The sequence below is a fragment of the Chelon labrosus genome, assembly GCF_963514085.1.
Source record: "Chelon labrosus genome assembly, chromosome: 19".
NCBI lineage: Eukaryota > Metazoa > Chordata > Actinopteri > Mugiliformes > Mugilidae > Chelon > Chelon labrosus.
In genome coordinates this window covers 25,168,788-25,189,168 of record NC_140352.1, presented here as the reverse complement: position 1 = coordinate 25,189,168, position 20,381 = coordinate 25,168,788, and the positions used below count along the sequence as shown (strand labels likewise).

Genomic DNA, 20,381 nt, shown 5'->3' with positions numbered 1-20,381 from the left:
AAAGCAAACGAAAAGATGAGAGAATTTAGATGGTAGCAATGATTCTTGACATTTTTGCCACTTGCTGCCCAACATAGTAAGTATATGGATACCACAACACTGGCACAAAAGAGAGATTAAGATGCAAACTGCTGGAGAAAATGTTTTTATATTCCTTTACCCGCAAAGGATAAGGTACTGCATGTAGAAGATTTGACCATGGAATTTCCTCTTACATTTGTGGGATTTTACTTGTGAAATATCAGACTTGCAGGCTCTGAATATACAGGTTAAGGATATTGTCAATTTCAAAAGCTACTACTAGTAAATATCTGAAGACTAAGATACCTAAAGTTCTTCAATGCCCCAAATTTTGGAATGTTTAATTCTTACTCCGAGAACACATTTAGAATTTCAGCGTGGAGATGTAGAGATGCAGCTTACACATGCATAATGTTACGACTCCTTAGGTGGTTTGAGGGCAAGGAGACAAACACAACGATCAAAATAAATGAAGCCACAGTTCATGTGAGGAAGAACAGAAAAATGCTTTATTAACTAAAGAAACTACTAATATAGATATACAATTTTCAATTCAATTTTATTTATATAGCGTCAATAACAATACAAATTGTCTCAAGACGCTTTACAAAACCTGGCCTGAAACCCCCAGAGCAAGCCTGAAGGCGACGGTGGCAAGAAAAAACTCCCTTTTAACAGGAAGAAACCTTGAGCAGAACCCAGCTCATATGGAGGGACCCATCTGCCTAAGGCCAGCCGGGTACAGACAGGGAAGAGAGAGAGAAGAGAACAGCAGAAACAAGATAAACATACATCTGAATTGTGGAGGAGTGTGGGATGGTGTTGTGCCAAATAAACAAACAAAAAAAGCATGCAACAAAACTAGGCCTGCCCTATACTGAGGCTACAATTGAAACAAAATGCAAACAAAAACCTGACTCTAACTGATCTACAAATGAAGCTTAACAAAAATAAGTACAAAAGTGGCACCAACCCTAAAACCTAGTGTTTATATACAAGGAAGTGCTACGTGATTGAAAAAAATGTATAGAGTACTCCAAAACTTACCTTGTCACACTTACTCACTCCACAAACCTACAGTTTTTAACTACAAAGTTTACTTAACGAAGTACAGCACAGAACACGAAAATCAACAGTGAAGGCAGGCAGAGAATAGAGAATGTCTTCTTCTTCTTCTTCTTCTTTGGGGTTTTACGGCAGCCGGCATCCAAAAAGTTGCATTGCTGCCATCTGCAGGACTAGCACCTTAGTGCACTATATTCTGCTATATAGACCAGAATCTATTAAAAATTTGAAAAAACACCGTTTTCCCCTCCTGCTTGACCCTACTTCTAAAATATTTTTCAAAGATACTTCTTTCAATCCCATTTCACGCATTTCTCTGACAAGTTCTTGTCTTTGGAGGACGTAATTTCTACAATAAATCAACACATGTTGTACTGTCTCAGGTTCCTGGCATGAACACAAACCATTCTGATGTTTTCCTAAAATAAATAACGTGCTGTTCAGAAACGTGTGACCAATCCTCATCCTAGAAATAATTACCTGCTCCTTACGTCTCATTCCTTCTCTTTTAAAAACATTAACTGAGTCAGTTACCTTGCTAGATAATGAGAATAGGTGCCTCCCTTTGGTTTCTTGTTCCCAGAGCTGTTGCCATTTTAAAATGGTTTCCTGCCACACAATACTTTTACCCTCAGCCTTGGATAACTTTATGTTGACATCTATGTTTTCCTTTTGAGCAGCTTCCTTAGCCAATTTATCAACTTTTTCATTTGTTACAATACCTACATGAGCTGGGACCCATATGAATGATATTTCTACTCCTCTCATTTTCACATCTCTAATTGCCAGAAGTATATCATATACAAGGTCTTGTCGACTCTTTGATGACCCTTTCCCAATACTATTGATAGCTGACACAGAGTCACTACATATCAACACTTTATGGTCTTGAATCTGTTCAGTCCATTGCACAGCCATCAAGATTGCAAATAATTCAACTGTGAACACACTTAGAAAATTTGAGGTTCTCTTAAAAGCTTGAACATTCCACCTCTGAACAACAAAAGCTGCTCCTGTAGCACCTGTTTCTTGATCCTTTGACCCATCAGTGAAAATTAATATGTGTTCCTGATATCTTTCACTTATATGACACTGGAATTCATGTACCAAATTTGACTCTGGGTTTTTTAACTTAATCCCAAGTATCTCTAGATCAGTCTTTGGGACCTCCAACTGCCATAAAGGAACTGATGGCCACAGTACTCCTGGACAAAAGGTCTTATCCCGTATAGCCATTTCCTGTGCCACTGTCTCCCCTGTCCATCCAAAACTTGTAATTCTTGCCCTCCCTCTCTCCCAGCTTGACTGAATTGCTATTTTAACTGGATGAACATCCCTTTGGCCCATCAGGTTAACCCAATAGTTAGCCTGCAGCTGCTTTCTCCTCAAACAGAGTGGCATTTCTCCTATTTCTACCTGTAAGGAACATACTGGAGAAGATCGCACAGCTCCTGTACATATTCTTAATGCCTTAGCTTGAACTACATCTAACTCAGCTAAAACTGACTTGGCTGCAGATCCATAAATCAAACACCCATATTCAATTCTTGCTCTGATTAAATATATATAAATTTGCTTCAAGGAAACTACATCTGTTCCCCATTCTGTTCCAACAAGACATCTCATTAAATTCATTACCCTCTTACATTTATCTGCTACTTTTAAAACATGCTCCCTCCATGTAAGTCTAGTGTCAAAGACCACACCAAGAAATTTAAAGCTATTTACCCTTTCCAAATTCCTACCATACAGTTTCAATTTTATACTTTCATCAACTTTCTTCCTAGTAAAAAACATAACCTTAGTCTTCTCGATAGAGAATCTAAAACCCCATTTCCTTCCCCAATTTTCCACTAGGGTTAGAGCTTCCTGTACCTTCTTCAAAGTATACTTTACATTTTTCCCCCTTTTCCATATGCTACCATCATCTGCAAACAATGACTTTCCCATTTCTGGCTGAACATTAGAAAAAACATCATTAATCATTATATTGAACAGCAATGGACTAATAACACTCCCTTGTGGTGTCCCATTTTCTACCAAACACCTTCTAGAGGTTTCTGTCCCTATTTTCACCTGAATGCTTCTATTATTTAAAAAGTCCATTACCCAGTTAAACATATTTCCCCTAACTCCTAGCATATGCATTTTGATTAAAAGACCCTCTACCCATAGCATATCATACGCTTTTTCCACATCTAAAAATACTGCTACAACTGTTTCTTTTTGTATCTGTGCTTTTCTTATTTCATCCTCAAGACATATGATAGAATCAATAGTGCTTCTCCCCTTTCTAAAACCACTCTGACAACTAGCCATCAGCCCCCTTTCTTCAATAAAGTGCATTAACCTTCCATTCACCAACCTTTCCATTAACTTACCTAAGTGAGAAGTTAGCGCTATTGGTCTATAGTTTGCTGGATTACTTGGATCTTTTCCCGGTTTTCTTATTGGAATAATAACTGCCTCCTTCCACCCTGCTGGAATCTTTCCTTCCTCCCAGACTCTATTAAATACATTTAAAACCTTCTGAATTCCCTTATCACTTAAATTTCTTAACATGCTATAACAAATTTCATCTTTACCAGGAGCTGAATTCTTACACTTATCCAACGCATTTTTTAACTCTCTCAGTGTGAATGGAACATTATATTTATCCTCTATTTTTCCTTTCTTTTGAATAATCTCAGCATACAGACTCCTTGTTTCTTCCCTACCCCTTCTTTCTTCTTCTGATAAATTACTGGAACTATGCACTTTATTCAGTGTATTCACCATCATTTCTGCTTTCTCTAGGTTTGTTACAGCCACCTGTTCACCAACTGAAAGGATGGGATAATTCCACTCTCTTCTATTACCCTCCATTTTCTTGATCATTCGCCACACATCATTTATATTAACAGTACTTCCAATTGAGCTACAATACTCCCTCCAGTATGATCTTTTTCTTTGCCTTATGATTCTTCTCACTATTGCTTGTGCTTTCTTATATTCAATCAGATGTTGAAAATTATGAGTTCTTTTTAACCTTCTAAACGCTCTATTCCTTTCCCTAACTACCTCATCACATTTAACATTCCACCATGGAACCCCTTTTCTAGCCAGTTTTCCTGAACTTTTTGGTATTGTAGTCATTGCAGCCATATAAATACTTTGTCGCAACTCAATTTCACTCCTTTCAACATCATTTGTTTCTTCAAGTGAACTAATATACAAATCACTTGTTTCCATAAATCTCTCCCAGTCGGCCTTTTTAAAAATCCACTTTCCATGACTATCTTCTACATTCACCCTTACATCAACATCCAATTTACATATAACTGGGTAGTGATCACTTCCAATAGTGCTTTCTCCATGCACTTCCCACTCACACTTTGACACCATTCTACTAGATATAAATGTGAGGTCTAACACTGACTCTTTACCAGTTCTAATATCAATCCTAGTCCCTCTACCATCATTTAAACAAACTAAGTTCCTATCATTCATTAGTTCTTCAATCACCTGCCCATTTTTGTCTGTTTTTTCCCCTCCCCACAGTGTATTATGGGCATTAAAATCTCCACACCATACAACATTATCTTTATTCTGGCCTTCTATTACCTCTAGTTCATTTAATTCTAACTGTTTACAAGGGTTATAATAATTTATCACTACTATTTTCTTTTTGTCTGTCCATACTTCCACTACCACATATTCGTGTTCCTTCCCTGAACCCAACACCCTATAAGGTATACCCTTCTTTACAAAAGTAGCACAACCCCCACCACTTCCTTGCTCTCTGTCTCGTCTGATAACAATATAATTAGCTAAAGCAAAATCAAATCTGGGTTTTAACCATGTTTCTTGAATACACATTACATCTGGTTTTACATTTTTCCCCTCTATAAACTGTTTAAAATCTTGACCATTTGCCAACAAACTCCTTGCATTCCATTGTAGAATGAACATAATAAATAATATCATCCTTTACCTACCTCTTGGCTTGAATGTACAGTAAGACAGTCCCTAATATCTTCCCATTTTAACTCTAGCATACCCAAATGCTGGATTGCTGCCTTTGTAACAATTTGAATCCTTTCAGTTTTAGATTTGACCTCAGCTGTTGCATTAATTACCCCTGCAATAAAGATAACCAAGTCCCTCTTTTTCTCCCACTCCTTTTTCTCCTGCTCTCTAAGTTCTTGCCTCTGAATCCGTACATTCCCTGTTGTTATTTCTTCTCTAACTTTTCCTCCCTCAATCCTCTTTGTTTGCTCCACTCTTTTAACTGCTTCTGCGTAAGAAACTCTTTCCTTCCTTTTCACACTCTGAATCTCGGTTTCCCTTCTCATTACTTCACATCCCCAGTAGGCCGCACTGTGCTCTCCTCCACAGTTACAACATTTAGGTCTAACCTCCTCTCCACATTCCCCATAATCATGCTCCCCACCACATTTAGCACACCTTTTAGTCCCTTTACACAAATTAGCTACATGGCCAAACTTCTGACACTTGTAACATCTTGTTGGTTTAGGAGTGAACTCTCTTACTCTATATCTCATATACCCAAAGTATAACTCTGCAGGCAATTCTTTTGAGCTGAACTGTATCAATACTGACTCAGTTTCTTTTTTCTCAACACCCTTAGTTAACCGCTTTGCACTCTGAACAACATCACATTTTTCTTTTAAGTTTTTGACCAGCTCCTTCATCTCAACTGCTACAGGAATCCCATAAATCACTCCTTTACTTCCTTGTTCACCCACTTTCACCACCTTTTTTACCACTGCTTTCCCAACATTTTGCATCTTTAAAGCTCTTCCAACCTGCTCTTCAGAGTTACATCCAATTAATAAATTTCCATCATTTAGAACTCTAGCATACTTAACCTCGCCAACCTGATTTTTGATTATTTTCGTCAATTTTAATGGATCCAAATTCTTCACTCCTGACTCTTCAAACCTCACAACAACATTCCATTTCTCCTCACTCTCTTTCATTCCTCTACTCCGCTTTGCTTTATTTATCCTCCTTATCTGCCAATTCCCTTCCTCTTGGTCCAACTCATCCATACTACAAGCACTATCTTCATGATTGTTTGCCATGGTAGAGAATATAAGCTGCGTATCGTATACCGGACCTATACAGGCCGTCGGCCGATACTTTCGCTAAATACTCTCTCCACTTAATCTACTCTAATTACACCTATCTCTAGCAAATGTTGTATTGTGACTTTTAGCTTGCAAAACCGAAACAAAACAAAATACTGTAAACTTTTTCTCGCTACTGAGCTCAAAAGCATAGACCGCCAACACCGCTGTCCAATAGAGAATGTCACCGCAGGCACGGCCGTTTTATACCGGAACCTGGGATGATTGGCAAGCTGCGATCCACAGGTGTAGGCTAATTGGGTTGATTTTACCTGAGAGGAGTGAGAAGGAGGAGGGGAAGAGGAGAACAGGAGGGAAAACACACACAAACAATTTGGACCCCTGACCCTGCCTGTCACGTAACACATAACAATATTATTTTTCTTATATTGCTCTTCTTTTGGAGTTTTTACTGTACATGTATTTGGCATTATGCTGAAAACAGAATATTTTGAAAAACAAAACGGAGAGCACAAATCTGAGATGATAATTGTATAAAAAAAATTGTTAGTGTTAGTAGAGCAAGTCTTACAAGCAGCAGTAAACCAACATTTAGCATCCGCCTCTTACCACTATTTACAATCCTTACCAGGTTGTTGCAGAGGCTGCCTGCTAAGCCCCGCCCGCTTTGCGCTCTTTATAGAGCCCTTAGCTCAGGCAATGAGGGAGGACCCAGAGATTAAGGCGATTTCAATTGGAGATAATGAATGCAAGATACAGTAAGTCTGTTCGCAGATGACATATTGCTCATTTTAACTGACTTACAGGAAAGTGCACCTAAATTGGCTTCTGTACTTATTCCAATCACTTCCTGCAAAGGATTTTAGGGAATGGAACAGAATGAAATCAAGATTTGTCTGGAACAGTAAGAGGCCCCGAATTAAATATAACATCCTGCAGTTACCCAAAGATGAGGGCGGACTTTGTCTACCATGTGTGGTGGACTATTACATTGGCAAGAACTTGCTGGAGAAATTCGGACAATCTTTGGTCCAAACGTTGATTTTTCTTTTGTTACACTGTATTTGGGTAAAATCCCAGTTGGACTTATGGACCAGGACAATTGTGAAAGCTCAGTAGCTTGTGTAGATGATGGCTAGGGTGTATGCATCTATTGTAGGGTGCACATTTAAACACCAAATTTGCTGGTTATTTACAAAACTGGTTTGTGGATGATTTTCCTATAAAGAAAGGATAAATAAACATTACAATCATAAATAATTTTTTAAAGAATAACCTCCTTTTGGGAGGCCTTATATAGGTTCTGGAGGAGTGGTCAAGCAATGACATCACAAGATGCAGATAGGAAGTAACTTGGGATTTAACAACAATTATCTTTATAAAGTGCTCTTGACTGCAAGCAAGAAGGCCATTACTTGGAAATGGCTGCAGACAAATCTGCCATCAAAGAATGACCAGATCAACATTGTAAACGAAATGCAATGCATGGAAAAACTGCCCTTCTCCCTAAGATTATGGGCTGAATAGTATACAAAATACTGGGAAAGGTGGACTTCATATTCTTTGACGTGTAACTCATTGTCTGTGTGAGTGATCACTCCAATTTGCACTAACAAATGACCTGTGTCAACTTTGTCAACATGTCTGTTCACTTATATTCTCTGTCAATTTTTTTTCTTTGTTTGTTTTTTGTATGCTTGCTTGTTTGTTTTTCATTGTTGGAAAAAAGAACTGAAAACTTAATAAACAGAATGCTTCAAAAGAAGAAAGCATTTGTACCAGCCTCTGTTTAATTCATTCTTGGCATTGGGGAAATTCTGCCCTGGTCAATTCTGAGCAGATTCCTCATGTCAGAATTCTCATGTGTTGCTTGCAATATACTTCATGGTTCATGTCATAACATTGGGTCATTGTTCATTTCCTACCAAAAGGAAAATTGCTCATTAAACACTTGCTTCATCTTTTCTTCTCAATAGGCTAAAGCACTGAGAGATGACATGGTGTCATCCAATGAGAACCGGCGTCAACCACTGTCGTCAGGTGCGGTGGAAGGTGTGTCATGGCAGGGCCAGCGCAACGTTTTCCTCCAGAAGAACTCACAGGGATTTGGCTTCACTCTGCGGCACTTCATCATCTACCCACCAGAGTCCTCCCTCCACAGTCTCAAGGTAAAGACTGTTCTCTGGTGAGGCTCTTTGACCTCAAACCTCATATGGCTTCAAACATCAAACTAGCAAGAATAAAGCCTTCCCAAAACCCCGAAACAGAGGTGCTGGAGAAAATAAATAATAATAAATACCCCAATAGTACCACAACACGCACTACTGTATACTACATGCTGTCTACAGTAATGTAGACATTCTGTCAACTTTTTGACCAGGAGGGAGTGTAACTGGGCCGGGAGTCTTGTTTATCACTTATTTGTACAGTTTATTTCCTTAACATCACAGCATACATACACTATATTACCAAAAGTATTCGCTCACCCATTCAAATGATCAGAATCAGGTGTTCTAATCACTTGGCCTGGCCCCAGGTGTATAAATTCAAGCACTCAGGCATGCAGACTGTGAAACAAGACATTTGTGAAAGAATGGGCCGCTCTCAGGAGCTCAGTGAATTCCAGCGTGGAACTGTCATAGGATGCCACTTGTGCAACAAATCCAGTCGTGAAATTTCCTCGCTCCTAAATATTCCACAGTCAACTGTCAGCTCTATTATAACAAAATGGAAGCGTTTGGGAAAAACAGCAACTCAGCCACGAAGTGGTAGGCCACGTAAAGTGACGGAGAGGGGTCAGCGGATGCTGAAGCGCATAGTGCAAAGAGGTCGCCGACTTTCTGCACAGTCAATTGCTACAGAGCTACAAACTTCATGTGACCTTCAGATTAGCCCAAGTACAGTACGCAGAGAGCTTCATGGAATGGGTTTCCATGGCCGAGCAGCTGCAGCCAAGCCACACATCACCAAGTGCAATGCAAGGCGTCGGATGCAATGGTGTAAAGCACGCCGCCACTGGCCTCTAGAGCAGTGGAGACGCGTTCTCTGGAGTGATGAATCACGCTTTACCATCTGGCAATCTGATGGACGAGTCTGGGTTTGGAGGTTGCCAGGAGAACGGTACATTTCAGATTGCATTGTGCCAACTGTGAAATTTGGTGGAGGAGGAATTATGGTATGGGGTTGTTTTTCAGGAGCTGGGCTTGGCCCCTTAGTTCCAGTGAAAGGAACATTGAATGCTTCAGGATACCAAAACATTTTGGACAATTCCATGCTCCCAACCTTGTGGGAACAGTTTGGAGCGGGCCCCTTCCTCTTCCAACATGACTGTGCACCAGTGCACAAAGCAAGGTCCATAAAGACGTGGATGACAGAGTCTGGTGTGGATGAACTTGACTGGCCTGCACAGAGTCCTGACCTGAACCCGATAGAACACCTTTGGGATGAATTAGAGCGGAGACTGAGAGCCAGGCCTTCTCGACCAACATCAGTGTGTGACCTCACCAATGCGCTTTTGGAAGAATGGTCAAAAATTCCTATAAACACTCTCCTCAACCTTGTGGACAGTCTTCCCAGAAGAGTTGAAGCTGTAATAGCTGCAAAAGGTGGACCGACATCATATTGAATTCTATGAGTTAGGAATGGGATGGCACTTCAGTTCATAGAATGAGTAAAGGCAGGTGAGCGAATACTTTTGGTAATATAGTGTAGCAGGCAGTCATGGTAGAACAAGCATACTTGTTTGTACTGTAGTTCTAAGTATTGACAAATAGACCCAGTGAGAGAGGCAATCAAACAGGGAGTTGGCATTCCAGTTAATTATATTATATTATATTAACACCCTCCTCACCTCATTCTCCTCACCTCTATCACCTGCTCTTACTCCTGCAGGAAGAAGAGAACGGAAATGCAGCTGGAAAAGGTGAGTGCTTCATGATTTTGCACATTTTTGTGAAATAGCCACACATTGTTACCAAATGTGTATGCACTTTTCTCTGATTTGTATAATTAATCATTTTCTTGTAAATGGTCTTATTATTAGTTTATTTATCATATTTACACAAGACACATTTAAGTACAATGTCTTGAATCTTTTTTTTTTCTTTTCAAATTTATATCAGTCACATCACTCCCACCCATAACACCCACATACTGAGTATAGGAGGGGAAGGGGCACTTCACATCTTAGTGCCTGTTCAGCTTTAGGTGCGTTTATTCAGACCTGGCATTAACATGCATCTCCAAATGCGTCCCCAGATCCAATCTCAGTTTTGCACTCTTTAGAACATAGTCAGATAGAGTGATGAAAGGTCGGCTTTCCTCAGACTTTGCAGGAAGTAGAAATGCTGCTAGGCTTTTTTGATAATGGAGCAGGTGTTAAGGGTCCCAGCAAGGTTTCCTCACCAGGTGGACACCAAGGAATTTGGTGGCCTTGATGATTTTCTGTCAATGTTCAGCAGAGCATGTTTGCTCTGTATCCTCAGCAATGACCTCTTTTGTCTTATTGATGTTCAGGTAGACAGGTAGTTGCTCTGCACCAAGCAATTAGCTGTTGGCTACCTTTTAGCTACCTCTTCTCTGTATGGTTAGCTCTCCAAGTCAGGAAGTCAAGGATCCAGTTCCAGAGAGAGATTGTCAGACCCAGCATTTTCTATCAAATGACAAGGGATGATTATATTTATTCTTGAGCTGAAGCCTCTGAACAGCATACATGCATATGTGTCTTTATTGTTTACGTTGGTGGGAATGGCATCATCTGTTGAATGGTTGGGATTATATGCAAACTGCATGGTGTGCAGTGAGGGTGGCAGCTTCTCAAAGCATTTTATGATGACAGTTGTGAGTGTGACGGGACGGTAGATACTGAGGTGGGACCCTGAAGACTTTCTGCACGGGCACAATGGTTATGGTCTTGGAGCCTGTTCGAAGGATGGCGCTGCTCAGGCAACCATTGAAGATGCCAGTGAAGACCGTTAGTTAGTGTGTACATCCAGCACTGATACAAAATTTGCATAATTCAAATCTCTGATGTCAATAAACAGTCTATCAGAGTGAGAGCCCTGAAGTTTGCTTATTGCCCCATAATGTGCCCAGCACATTATGTGTCGATGTAGACACACAAGACACCACATGCCTCCATAAAAACAAGACAAAGCAGCCCCTAATCTTGGTTGTGTGGTCTGTTAAAGTAGAATGTAATCCAACTAACTGCGGAGGGAGTAATGCACTGGATAGCAGGATGTACAGGAAAGGCGGCTGGTATTCCATTAGGTTGTCGTTTGGTAAGATACTTTCATGTGTGTTCATATGCAAGTAATCTGTAATGAAGATCGAAATAAATAAACAAATCTTTGTGTGCCTTTAAGCTGGATGTAAGCGTACTCCCTCGGACCCAGTAGACACCATCTTTGTGAAGAGTGTCAAAGAAAATGGCCCCGCCGAGCAAGCTGGATTGCGTACAGGTACAAGACACACACTGATATGAGAACACATCAAATAAAACCAATACTGAATGACTGAAAGCACAGTAAAACGTAAATAAGATACAACAGAACTCAAAGCATCATTCTTAAATGAGAGGAAATGATGTTGAATTTACCTAAGCCCTTCAATTATAGAGCCATGAAGTTGTTGCAGCAACAATAAATTGCCTTTAATTCTGTTTATACTCAGGACACTGCCCTTGTTTGGTTTCACTCTTCTTTATTAATCTTTGTAGGAATTTTAAAATGACTGAGATCGTCAGTGTAGATTTAACATTGAAGTGAATTCATTTATTTATTTATTTTTATATAAAGTACATTTATATGTACAATGAAAGTTGATCAAACTATCATCTGTATGGAGGAAATGTGTTCTCACTTTTGTGTTCATGTTAAAGGTTTAGCTGCAGCAGTCTGTACCAACTGCAAGCATGAGAGAGAGGCCTGGGTAATGGAATGAAATACTTTGACCTTAAGAATGAACCCTAATGGTAGGTTGTATAGGGAGAATAGAACAGCCTCAAAAGTGGAGCATTGACGGACCAAGACTGACAGAGAAATTTCAGGCAGGTCGGACCTAAACCACTCCAAATCAGAACATTTAATCCCCACACAGTGCTCCAAATGATAAATTACTATCCTCCAATCTACAGTTTGAACAGGCAGTTGTGAAGTCAAAAAGTAGGAGAGGGGCTAAGTCAATAACCAAAACTGTAAGTGCACAGCTTTCTCTAATGTTACAAATAAGTCTAAAGTCTAAAGTTGGAGAGGACCAAGGTCTCCAGATTGGATTTCCTAATCAGGGGTTCCACTTCGGCATGTTTAAAATTCACTGTAGTTTTTTTGGATTTCTTTGGACTGCGAAGAAGGGCTCAGATTTATTAATGTTTATGAGTCAATAAGAGGCATCAAATGTAGCCACAAAGCTTCTAGCTCAGGGTTGCTCATTACATCAATCATGATCGACCGGTAGATCGTGAAGGTAGCGCGGGTAGATCTTTATTTATTTTTACTACAGCCACGCACAACTTCAACAACAACTCAAGACTACCGTCTTTCTTAAAGAGACAGCTCTATTTTTCTAAAGGTGCAGTGCACCATTTTTTTTTTGATAAAAATAAAAACAGAGATGGATAGAGCTTTTAACACTGCAGCAACAATTAATATGACAATTAGTGTGACTGTATATATATATATACAGGTAGATCACTTTGACTTGGTCATTGTAAAAGTAGCTCGCAAGCCAAAGTGTGGGCACCCCTGTTCTAGCTCAATCATCAATCAATCTTAACTGAGTTTTCATATTTAGAAAAATGTTTATTTTTAGATACATATTTGAGGAAGTTTAACTTGTACCTCACCATCTACCACTGAAAGTGAACGCTGACTTCTCCTCTGTTCCCGAATTCTTTGACTTGCATTATCAACCTTTGTGTTTGAAGTGTAGAAATATGATATGTGACTATGATTGTGATTTTTTTCTCTTCCTTTACCTACCTGCAAAAGTCTGTACTATAAAGCACCGTCAAGGTCATCTTTGCTTCATTTGACTGAGTCTGATAAGACAATGTGTCTCTATACACTTCAGGATTCAGTCGGCTGCTTCTGCCACCAATTAAAACCCAACAAAGACCCAACCCACCCTCCAGTTTTGTCTTCTGAAGATATTAACCACTGACCTAAAAAATCACGAACAAAGCACTAGCCACTAGAAGCTAATCCACCCACACCAAACAGGTTGCATTTAAAATAGGAACTCTTCAGATAGAATCCGTAAATAGCATCCGTAGTAGTAGATTATTATTATTAACCTAAACAGTCTTGCCCAACAAAAGCCACCCAAAGGCACGATCATTTCATTGAATGCAAAATAGGCACTGGCAAATTTATGGACATTTTTTTTCAGCATCCTTTGGTTTTGGTTTCGAAGAGTTGTTCATGTATTGGATAAAAACACTATACAATTCTACACGGGCCACAATAAATATGAACTGACAGTGTCAATTTATATAGGCTATACATACAGTTGAAACCAGATGTTTACATACACTGTGTTAAAAGACACATAAACATTTTTTTGCCTTGCTGTCTGAAGTTAAATCAGACTAAACCTCTCCTGTTTTAGGTCAGTTAGGATTACCAAAATTATTTCTATTTGCTAAATGTCACAATAATGAGAGAGAGAATTTCTTAGAGAATTTTTTAATACTTTCTTCAAAGTCAGAAATTTATATACACAAAGATTACTATGTCTTTAAACAATGAAGGAAAGCCCTGATGATGATTGGCTTTGGAAGCTTCTGATAGGTTAACAGGCAACATTTGAGTTAATTGGAGGCACACCTGTGGATGTATTTTAAGGCTACACCTCAAACACTCTGCTTCCTTGTTTGACATCATGGGAAAATGCTTGAAGGTGCCTCGTTCATCTGTTCAAACAATTATAGCAAGTATAGACACCATGGGAATGTCCAGCCATCATACCGCTCAGGAAGGATACAGGTTCTATGTCCCAGAGATGAATGTGTTTTGGTCTGAAACAAAAACAAAAGGTAAAGACCTTGTCAAGATGATGGCTGAAGCTGGTAAGAGAGTGTTATTCTCCACAGTGAAACGAGTCCTGTACTGACATGGACTGAAAGGTCACTCAGCGAGGAAGAAGCCATTACTCCAAAAGCAACATAAAAAAGCCAGATTACAGTTTGCAAATGCACACAGGGACAAAGACCTTAATTTTTGGAGACATGTCCTGTGATCTGATGAAACTAAAGTGGAACTGTTTGGCCATAATGACCATTGTTACATCTGGAGGAAAAAGGGGGAAGACTGGAATGGACCAGAATTCCAGCAGACTATTGCAAGAAGCTTTTGGAAGATTAGACCCAAGTCATACAGTTTAAAGGCAATGCTACCAAATACTAAGGACATGTATGTAAACTTCTGACTTTGAAGAAAGTAATAAAAAATTATCTTAGAAATCCTCTCTCTCATTATTGTGGCATTTAGCAAATAGAAATAATTTTGGTAATCCTAACTGACCTAAAACAGGAGCGGTTTAGTCTGATTTAACTTCAGACAGTGAGGAAAAAAGGTATATGTATCTTTTAACACAGTGTATGTTAACATCTGGTTTCAACTGTATCTGCAGCGCACAGTATTGATCAGCTTATATGTTTATGTTCAGTTCTGTTGTGATCTATTAGTTGACAATGTTGCTGTGGTTGTAGAGTGAGTTTTATTTATTTATTTATTTAGTTAGTTATTTTTATTTTTTTTGCTGAGCGAGAGCCACATATTAGAAGACGTACAGTGTTCATGGTGTTGGTGTGTGCTACAGCCGACAGTATCCCGAGTTCAAGCTTCAGTTACCTTGCAGAAAAGCCTCCATAGCTTCCTTTGTTTGAAATGCTACAATATGTATTCAGGTCAAGAATATAGTTTTTATTATTGCAAAGCAATACTTTGTAGTGTATTTTTATGTGTGACATAATCGAGTAGTGGACGTCGACACACTCTTTCACCTTTACACAAACACATCCCTTTTTATACATATATTTCATAATTCTTCTGAATGTGTATGTCTGTACTCAAGGGGACAGACTGGTGAAGGTGAACGGGGAGAGCATTTTGGGAAAAACCTACACTCAGGTGATTACGCTTATCCAAAACAGGTGAGGGCCTCTTGTATTTAAATATAAATTTCGTTTAATTATTTCATTTTCACATCTGACTCTGTCTGTGAGTGATTTTGATCATATTTCCTATGTTTTTTTCTGGTAGTGAAAACATCCTGGAGCTCTCTGTTGTGCCAAAAGATGAGGATGTGTTACAGCTGGTAAGTGTGAGTATTATCTCTCTTCCCTTATTTTTACCTTCTTAATGTGTCAAAGTATAGATTAGGTAGACTGTTGTGTAACAGCAGGGATTTTGTGACTATTTAGTGTTTTAGTTGTGCATGACCAAAAGGGCCAGCATTATTGATTGGCTATGAAGCATTGAGTGTTTCTCAAAGCCTTACAGTTTTATTCCTCAATGTCACAGAGCTCCAGTGTTGCCCAATATGGTTAGATCACTAGTATTTATTTTCACTCAGTCACACATAAGCCACTCTGTTACCGCAAATAAAACAGTTATAAAGAGCCCTGCATTCACACCACTGTCTCCTGTTTCCATAGTGTTTAGTAAGATTTGACCAGCAGTTGTCATTTTTTTATATACTACTACATCATTGGTTTTGGCCTTAGTGAGACTTCAGAATGATGGGAATGTAAAACTGTCAAATAGCATGTATCTAAACCCAAATATTAATACAACATCGTGTTTTATTCATAGTGCCAGTTAAACATAGGTGTATTCATTTCATTCATTCATTTCTTTAGATAATAAATTACCCCAAAGGTATAGTAGAAGGAAATAAAGTCCCAGTGTAAGCTGTACAGTAAGCTTGTACAGGACAAAAATTAAAAAACAATATTGCTGCATTGTGCATGCTTCATCTGTCTCATTCTGCCCTATTACCATTTATCTTTCTTCTTTCATCAATTCTGTCATTTGACATGCGTTCCTCCCCCTTTCTGTTAGCAGGTGTATTGCCAAGATGCCTACCTGAATGGCAACGAGCCATGCACAGGTGCGGCCCACAATCTGCCTGAGCAACCTCCTCTCTGTTACCCTTCCACCAAGCCCAGTTCCCATTCCTCACAGCCCAGCCAAAACCTCCAAAGCCCCTTGAATAATTGGCACTGCAGATCTGGCATCACCACCTCACCACCGGACATTTTCTCCCCTGCTGATTCTATCCCTGCCTATAGCTGGCCTGGGGATCTTGATCATTCCAGTGTCCATGTTGCCACATCAGAAAGGAAGCGTGGCCCCTCCTCATCGGCCATCAGTGCACTGGACTTTCACTTTGCTAACCACAATGCTGCCATCACCTCTGCAACTCTGCCTCCATCGCGGAAGAGCAGCCTGGTGGCTTCAACCCGCATTCACACGGATGGATCCCGCCACCATCCTCTACCAAATTGGTACTATAACCAGGCTGAGGCTGCAGAGCACATGTCCCCACGCAACCGCAGAATATCTCAGGATTGTTTAACAAAGCTGGGGCTAGGGTTGGAACTCGGCCCTAGAGCTACAGCTTCATTCATGACTTCTGCAGAGCAACACAGTAGAGAAGCCCTCCTGTCCCACCACCAGGCAGCTGCCGCTTCCCACAATTCCTTTTGGTTTAGGGGTGGTGATAGATCAGGGCCAGGACGCAGGTTGTGCTTAGAGAACCTGGAGGCAGCATATGCTGAATATGAGGAGAACTATGGACGTTCTGTCAAAACACTGGCACAAGCCTCTGCTCTGGTCTCACCACGCAATGAACACACTTTGCGGAGTTCCCAAATGACAGTGTTCAGTGAGCAGAAAGTACAGAAACCCACGGGAGGACATCATCACCAAACCACAGTGGCATCCACGTTCGTAACCTCCTCCACAGTGCCTCCCAGTGAGAGGAAGTCAAGTCAGCAGATAGCTGAGCCCCAGACAAGGCGGGTAAAAGAGGAAGAGCAGGAAGGTTACACAGTCTCTAGCCCTTCTGTCTCCTGCAGAGCTGGCCACCTTGTCCGGCAGACCCACTCCATTAGAGAGTCTGTTCATGGTGAACACCTCAACTGGAGCCATGGTTACAGAAACAGTCCTGTTGACACTGACAGAGAGATTTTGCACCAGGCCCGGTCCTCCCCTGGGTCAGCAGAGGAGAGGGTCTGGTTCAGTGAAGACAGAAACGTCTTCTCCCCTGTAACCCTTAATGAAGAGATTGTCCTAACGCAGAAGCCTCCTCCAGATTGTCGAACCCCAGTTCAGAGTCTGCGACATCCACACTACACCACACCTGTGGAATCACCAGAGCCATCTAGTTTTCCGGGGACGCCCTCTCGTGTCCCGGAAGGGAACAGGCCCAAACTCAGGGCTAATGATAGTCTGGCGCAGCAGGCATTTGACTCCCTGTCTTCTATTCCATTCATAGGTAAGTGTTCCTCTCTCTGTAACACTAACTTTAGGACAATTTATATTTACGCATCTGCATGTCTGTAAGATTTCATGGGTGTATTTCATTGTCTGCAAATGTCTCCACAAACCCTCCGTTGGCACCACATACACAAGTACCAGGAAAATTAATTGGATTCTTGTATTGCGGAAAGCTGTATGAGTGCTTACCATTCCTAATGTTTACCTTATGAACACCTAAATTATTCATTCTTAAAAGAGTACAAAGTCATAGATATGCTGTACTATTCAGTGCTATGTCCACCCACTGTTCTTAGGATAGGAAGTCAACAAAGTCTTCCTAGCTAGCTGCATTACTTTGCTGCAAAGGTCACGTGGCAGGAAAGTACAATCTGAAGAATACTGACCCGCAATACAGTAGTAGTCCTCTGTACATAAGATAATCCTTTATGAGATACGATAATCATTTAATTTATTCAATAATGGGATGGCATTTTCATATATTAACAGTCACATTATTCGATATCTTGAACAGTTTTGTGTTGTCTTGTTTTGTTTATTTCATGAAAACCTTTAGAAACATTTTTATGTGTTTCCATACTTTATAACTTGTATGTGTGTTATACCTTTCTGTTCATATACACGTCTACACACACATTTAAAACTTTGATGAGTGCTCAATGTTAAAAATTAAGCCAGAGTACCAGATATAGCTGATGCATATTACATGAGAGATTGAAAGTTAATTTGAAAGAGTTGACACTTAAAATATTAAATGTAGAAATGCTTAATGGGTATACAGAATGCTCATAAAGTTACTGTTTTAGGGATAAACGAGCATAGGGGTATACAACTGTCAGTGACAACAGTAGTTCCATTACAGGTGAGTTAGCTGCTATAACAATTCAGTGTCAGAGTTATCATAAACAGGTTGGAGAATTATGCAGATAGGAATGGACACGTATAAGCCATTAAGACTGTGCAGGTCGATGATTGGTCATATGAGAAAATGTTATCAATGCAAATTCTATTTATCATGTAATTTAACACAATGGAATATCCCTGTGTCACTATCCTGTATGCTACATAGTTTCACATTTGGGTTCAGGTCTGCCTCTGTCTCCCCTACTTACTCTTTTATTTCCCAATTTGTCCAGCTTTGGAATGCAATGAGTCGCACTTCGCCACTCTACATACTGCTTTAAGTTTTAGACCAATATAAAATATGCTCTCCAGTACGTTTAAAATTGTAAATAAAAACTACTGTTTTGAGTTAAAAAGACAAAAAAGTTATGTAGTGAGCTTATATTGGCACACCGGAATATTCGTCTTGCCTCTGCAGCACATTAACTACAGTATATTGATGTATACAAGCAAAGAGTTCAAAAGTCACTATGTATGTGTACAATTTTAAAATGTTAGATTTTGTTCTTTATATGCACACCAGCATCATTATTATAGGGCTTATACCATTTTAGATCGTGTTCTCAATTTGGTGTTTGGTAATTCATATCTCCACATAAATGATACATACTTTTTTCCCTGATTTCTGCTGTCTGCATGCACTTTTTATAACACCAACTAGCAAATACACTTTCATTTCATCTGATATTGCTGTAACTGTTAGTCTAGTCTTATATTAAGACAGTAAACATTAACCATGTCCAACTATGACAGTTGTCAGATTGTCACTTGACTGTCACTGAAGGACAAGCTAGTGAGGATATATACAGCATGTGTTGCAGAAGAACATACACTATATTACCAAAAGTATTCGCTCACCTGCCTTTACTCATTCTATGAACTGAAGTGCCATCCCATTCCTAACTCATAGAATTCAATATGATGTCGGTCCACCTTTTGCAGCTATTACAGCTTCAACTCTTCTGGGAAGACTGTCCACAAGGTTGAGGAGAGTGTTTATAGGAATTTTTGACCATTCTTCCAAAAGCGCATTGGTGAGGTCACACACTGATGTTGGTCGAGAAGGCCTGGCTCTCAGTCTCCGCTCTAATTCATCCCAAAGGTGTTCTATCGGGTTCAGGTCAGGACTCTGTGCAGGCCAGTCAAGTTCATCCACACCAGACTCTGTCATCCACGTCTTTATGGACCTTGCTTTGTGCACTGGTGCACAGTCATGTTGGAAGAGGAAGGGGCCCGCTCCAAACTGTTCCCACAAGGTTGGGAGCATGGAATTGTCCAAAATGTTTTGGTATCCTGAAGCATTCAATGTTCCTTTCACTGGAACTAAGGGGCCAAGCCCAGCTCCTGAAAAACAACCCCATACCATAATTCCTCCTCCACCAAATTTCACAGTTGGCACAATGCAATCTGAAATGTACCGTTCTCCTGGCAACCTCCAAACCCAGACTCGTCCATCAGATTGCCAGATGGAAAAGCGTGATTCATCACTCCAGAGAACGCGTCTCCACTGCTCTAGAGGCCAGTGGCGGCGTGCTTTACACCATTGCATCCGACGCCTTGCATTGCACTTGGTGATGTGTGGCTTGGCTGCAGCTGCTCGGCCATGGAAACCCATTCCATGAAGCTCTCTGCGTACTGTACTTGGGCTAATCTGAAGGTCACATGAAGTTTGTAGCTCTGTAGCAATTGACTGTGCAGAAAGTCGGCGACCTCTTTGCACTATGCGCTTCAGCATCCGCTGACCCCTCTCCGTCACTTTACGTGGCCTACCACTTCGTGGCTGAGTTGCTGTTTT

At 40.2% G+C, this 20,381-nt stretch overlaps 1 protein-coding gene across 1 annotated transcript in view; it reads left to right on the top strand.

Moving 5' to 3' along the window:
* LOC311504118 (rho GTPase-activating protein 23-like) overlaps positions 1 to 20,381 on the top strand; it is a gene marked incomplete at its 3' end in the record, with an annotated part of 44,179 nt that overhangs the window by 10,482 nt on the left and 13,316 nt on the right. The window contains exons 2-7 of the mRNA XM_084567109.1: positions 8,156 to 8,347; positions 10,071 to 10,101; positions 11,546 to 11,641; positions 15,255 to 15,333; positions 15,443 to 15,503; positions 16,244 to 17,681. Coding sequence (XP_084423235.1) covers positions 8,156 to 8,347; positions 10,071 to 10,101; positions 11,546 to 11,641; positions 15,255 to 15,333; positions 15,443 to 15,503; positions 16,244 to 17,681 — 1,897 coding nt within the window. The remainder of the gene's footprint in view (positions 1 to 8,155; positions 8,348 to 10,070; positions 10,102 to 11,545; positions 11,642 to 15,254; positions 15,334 to 15,442; positions 15,504 to 16,243; positions 17,682 to 20,381) is intronic.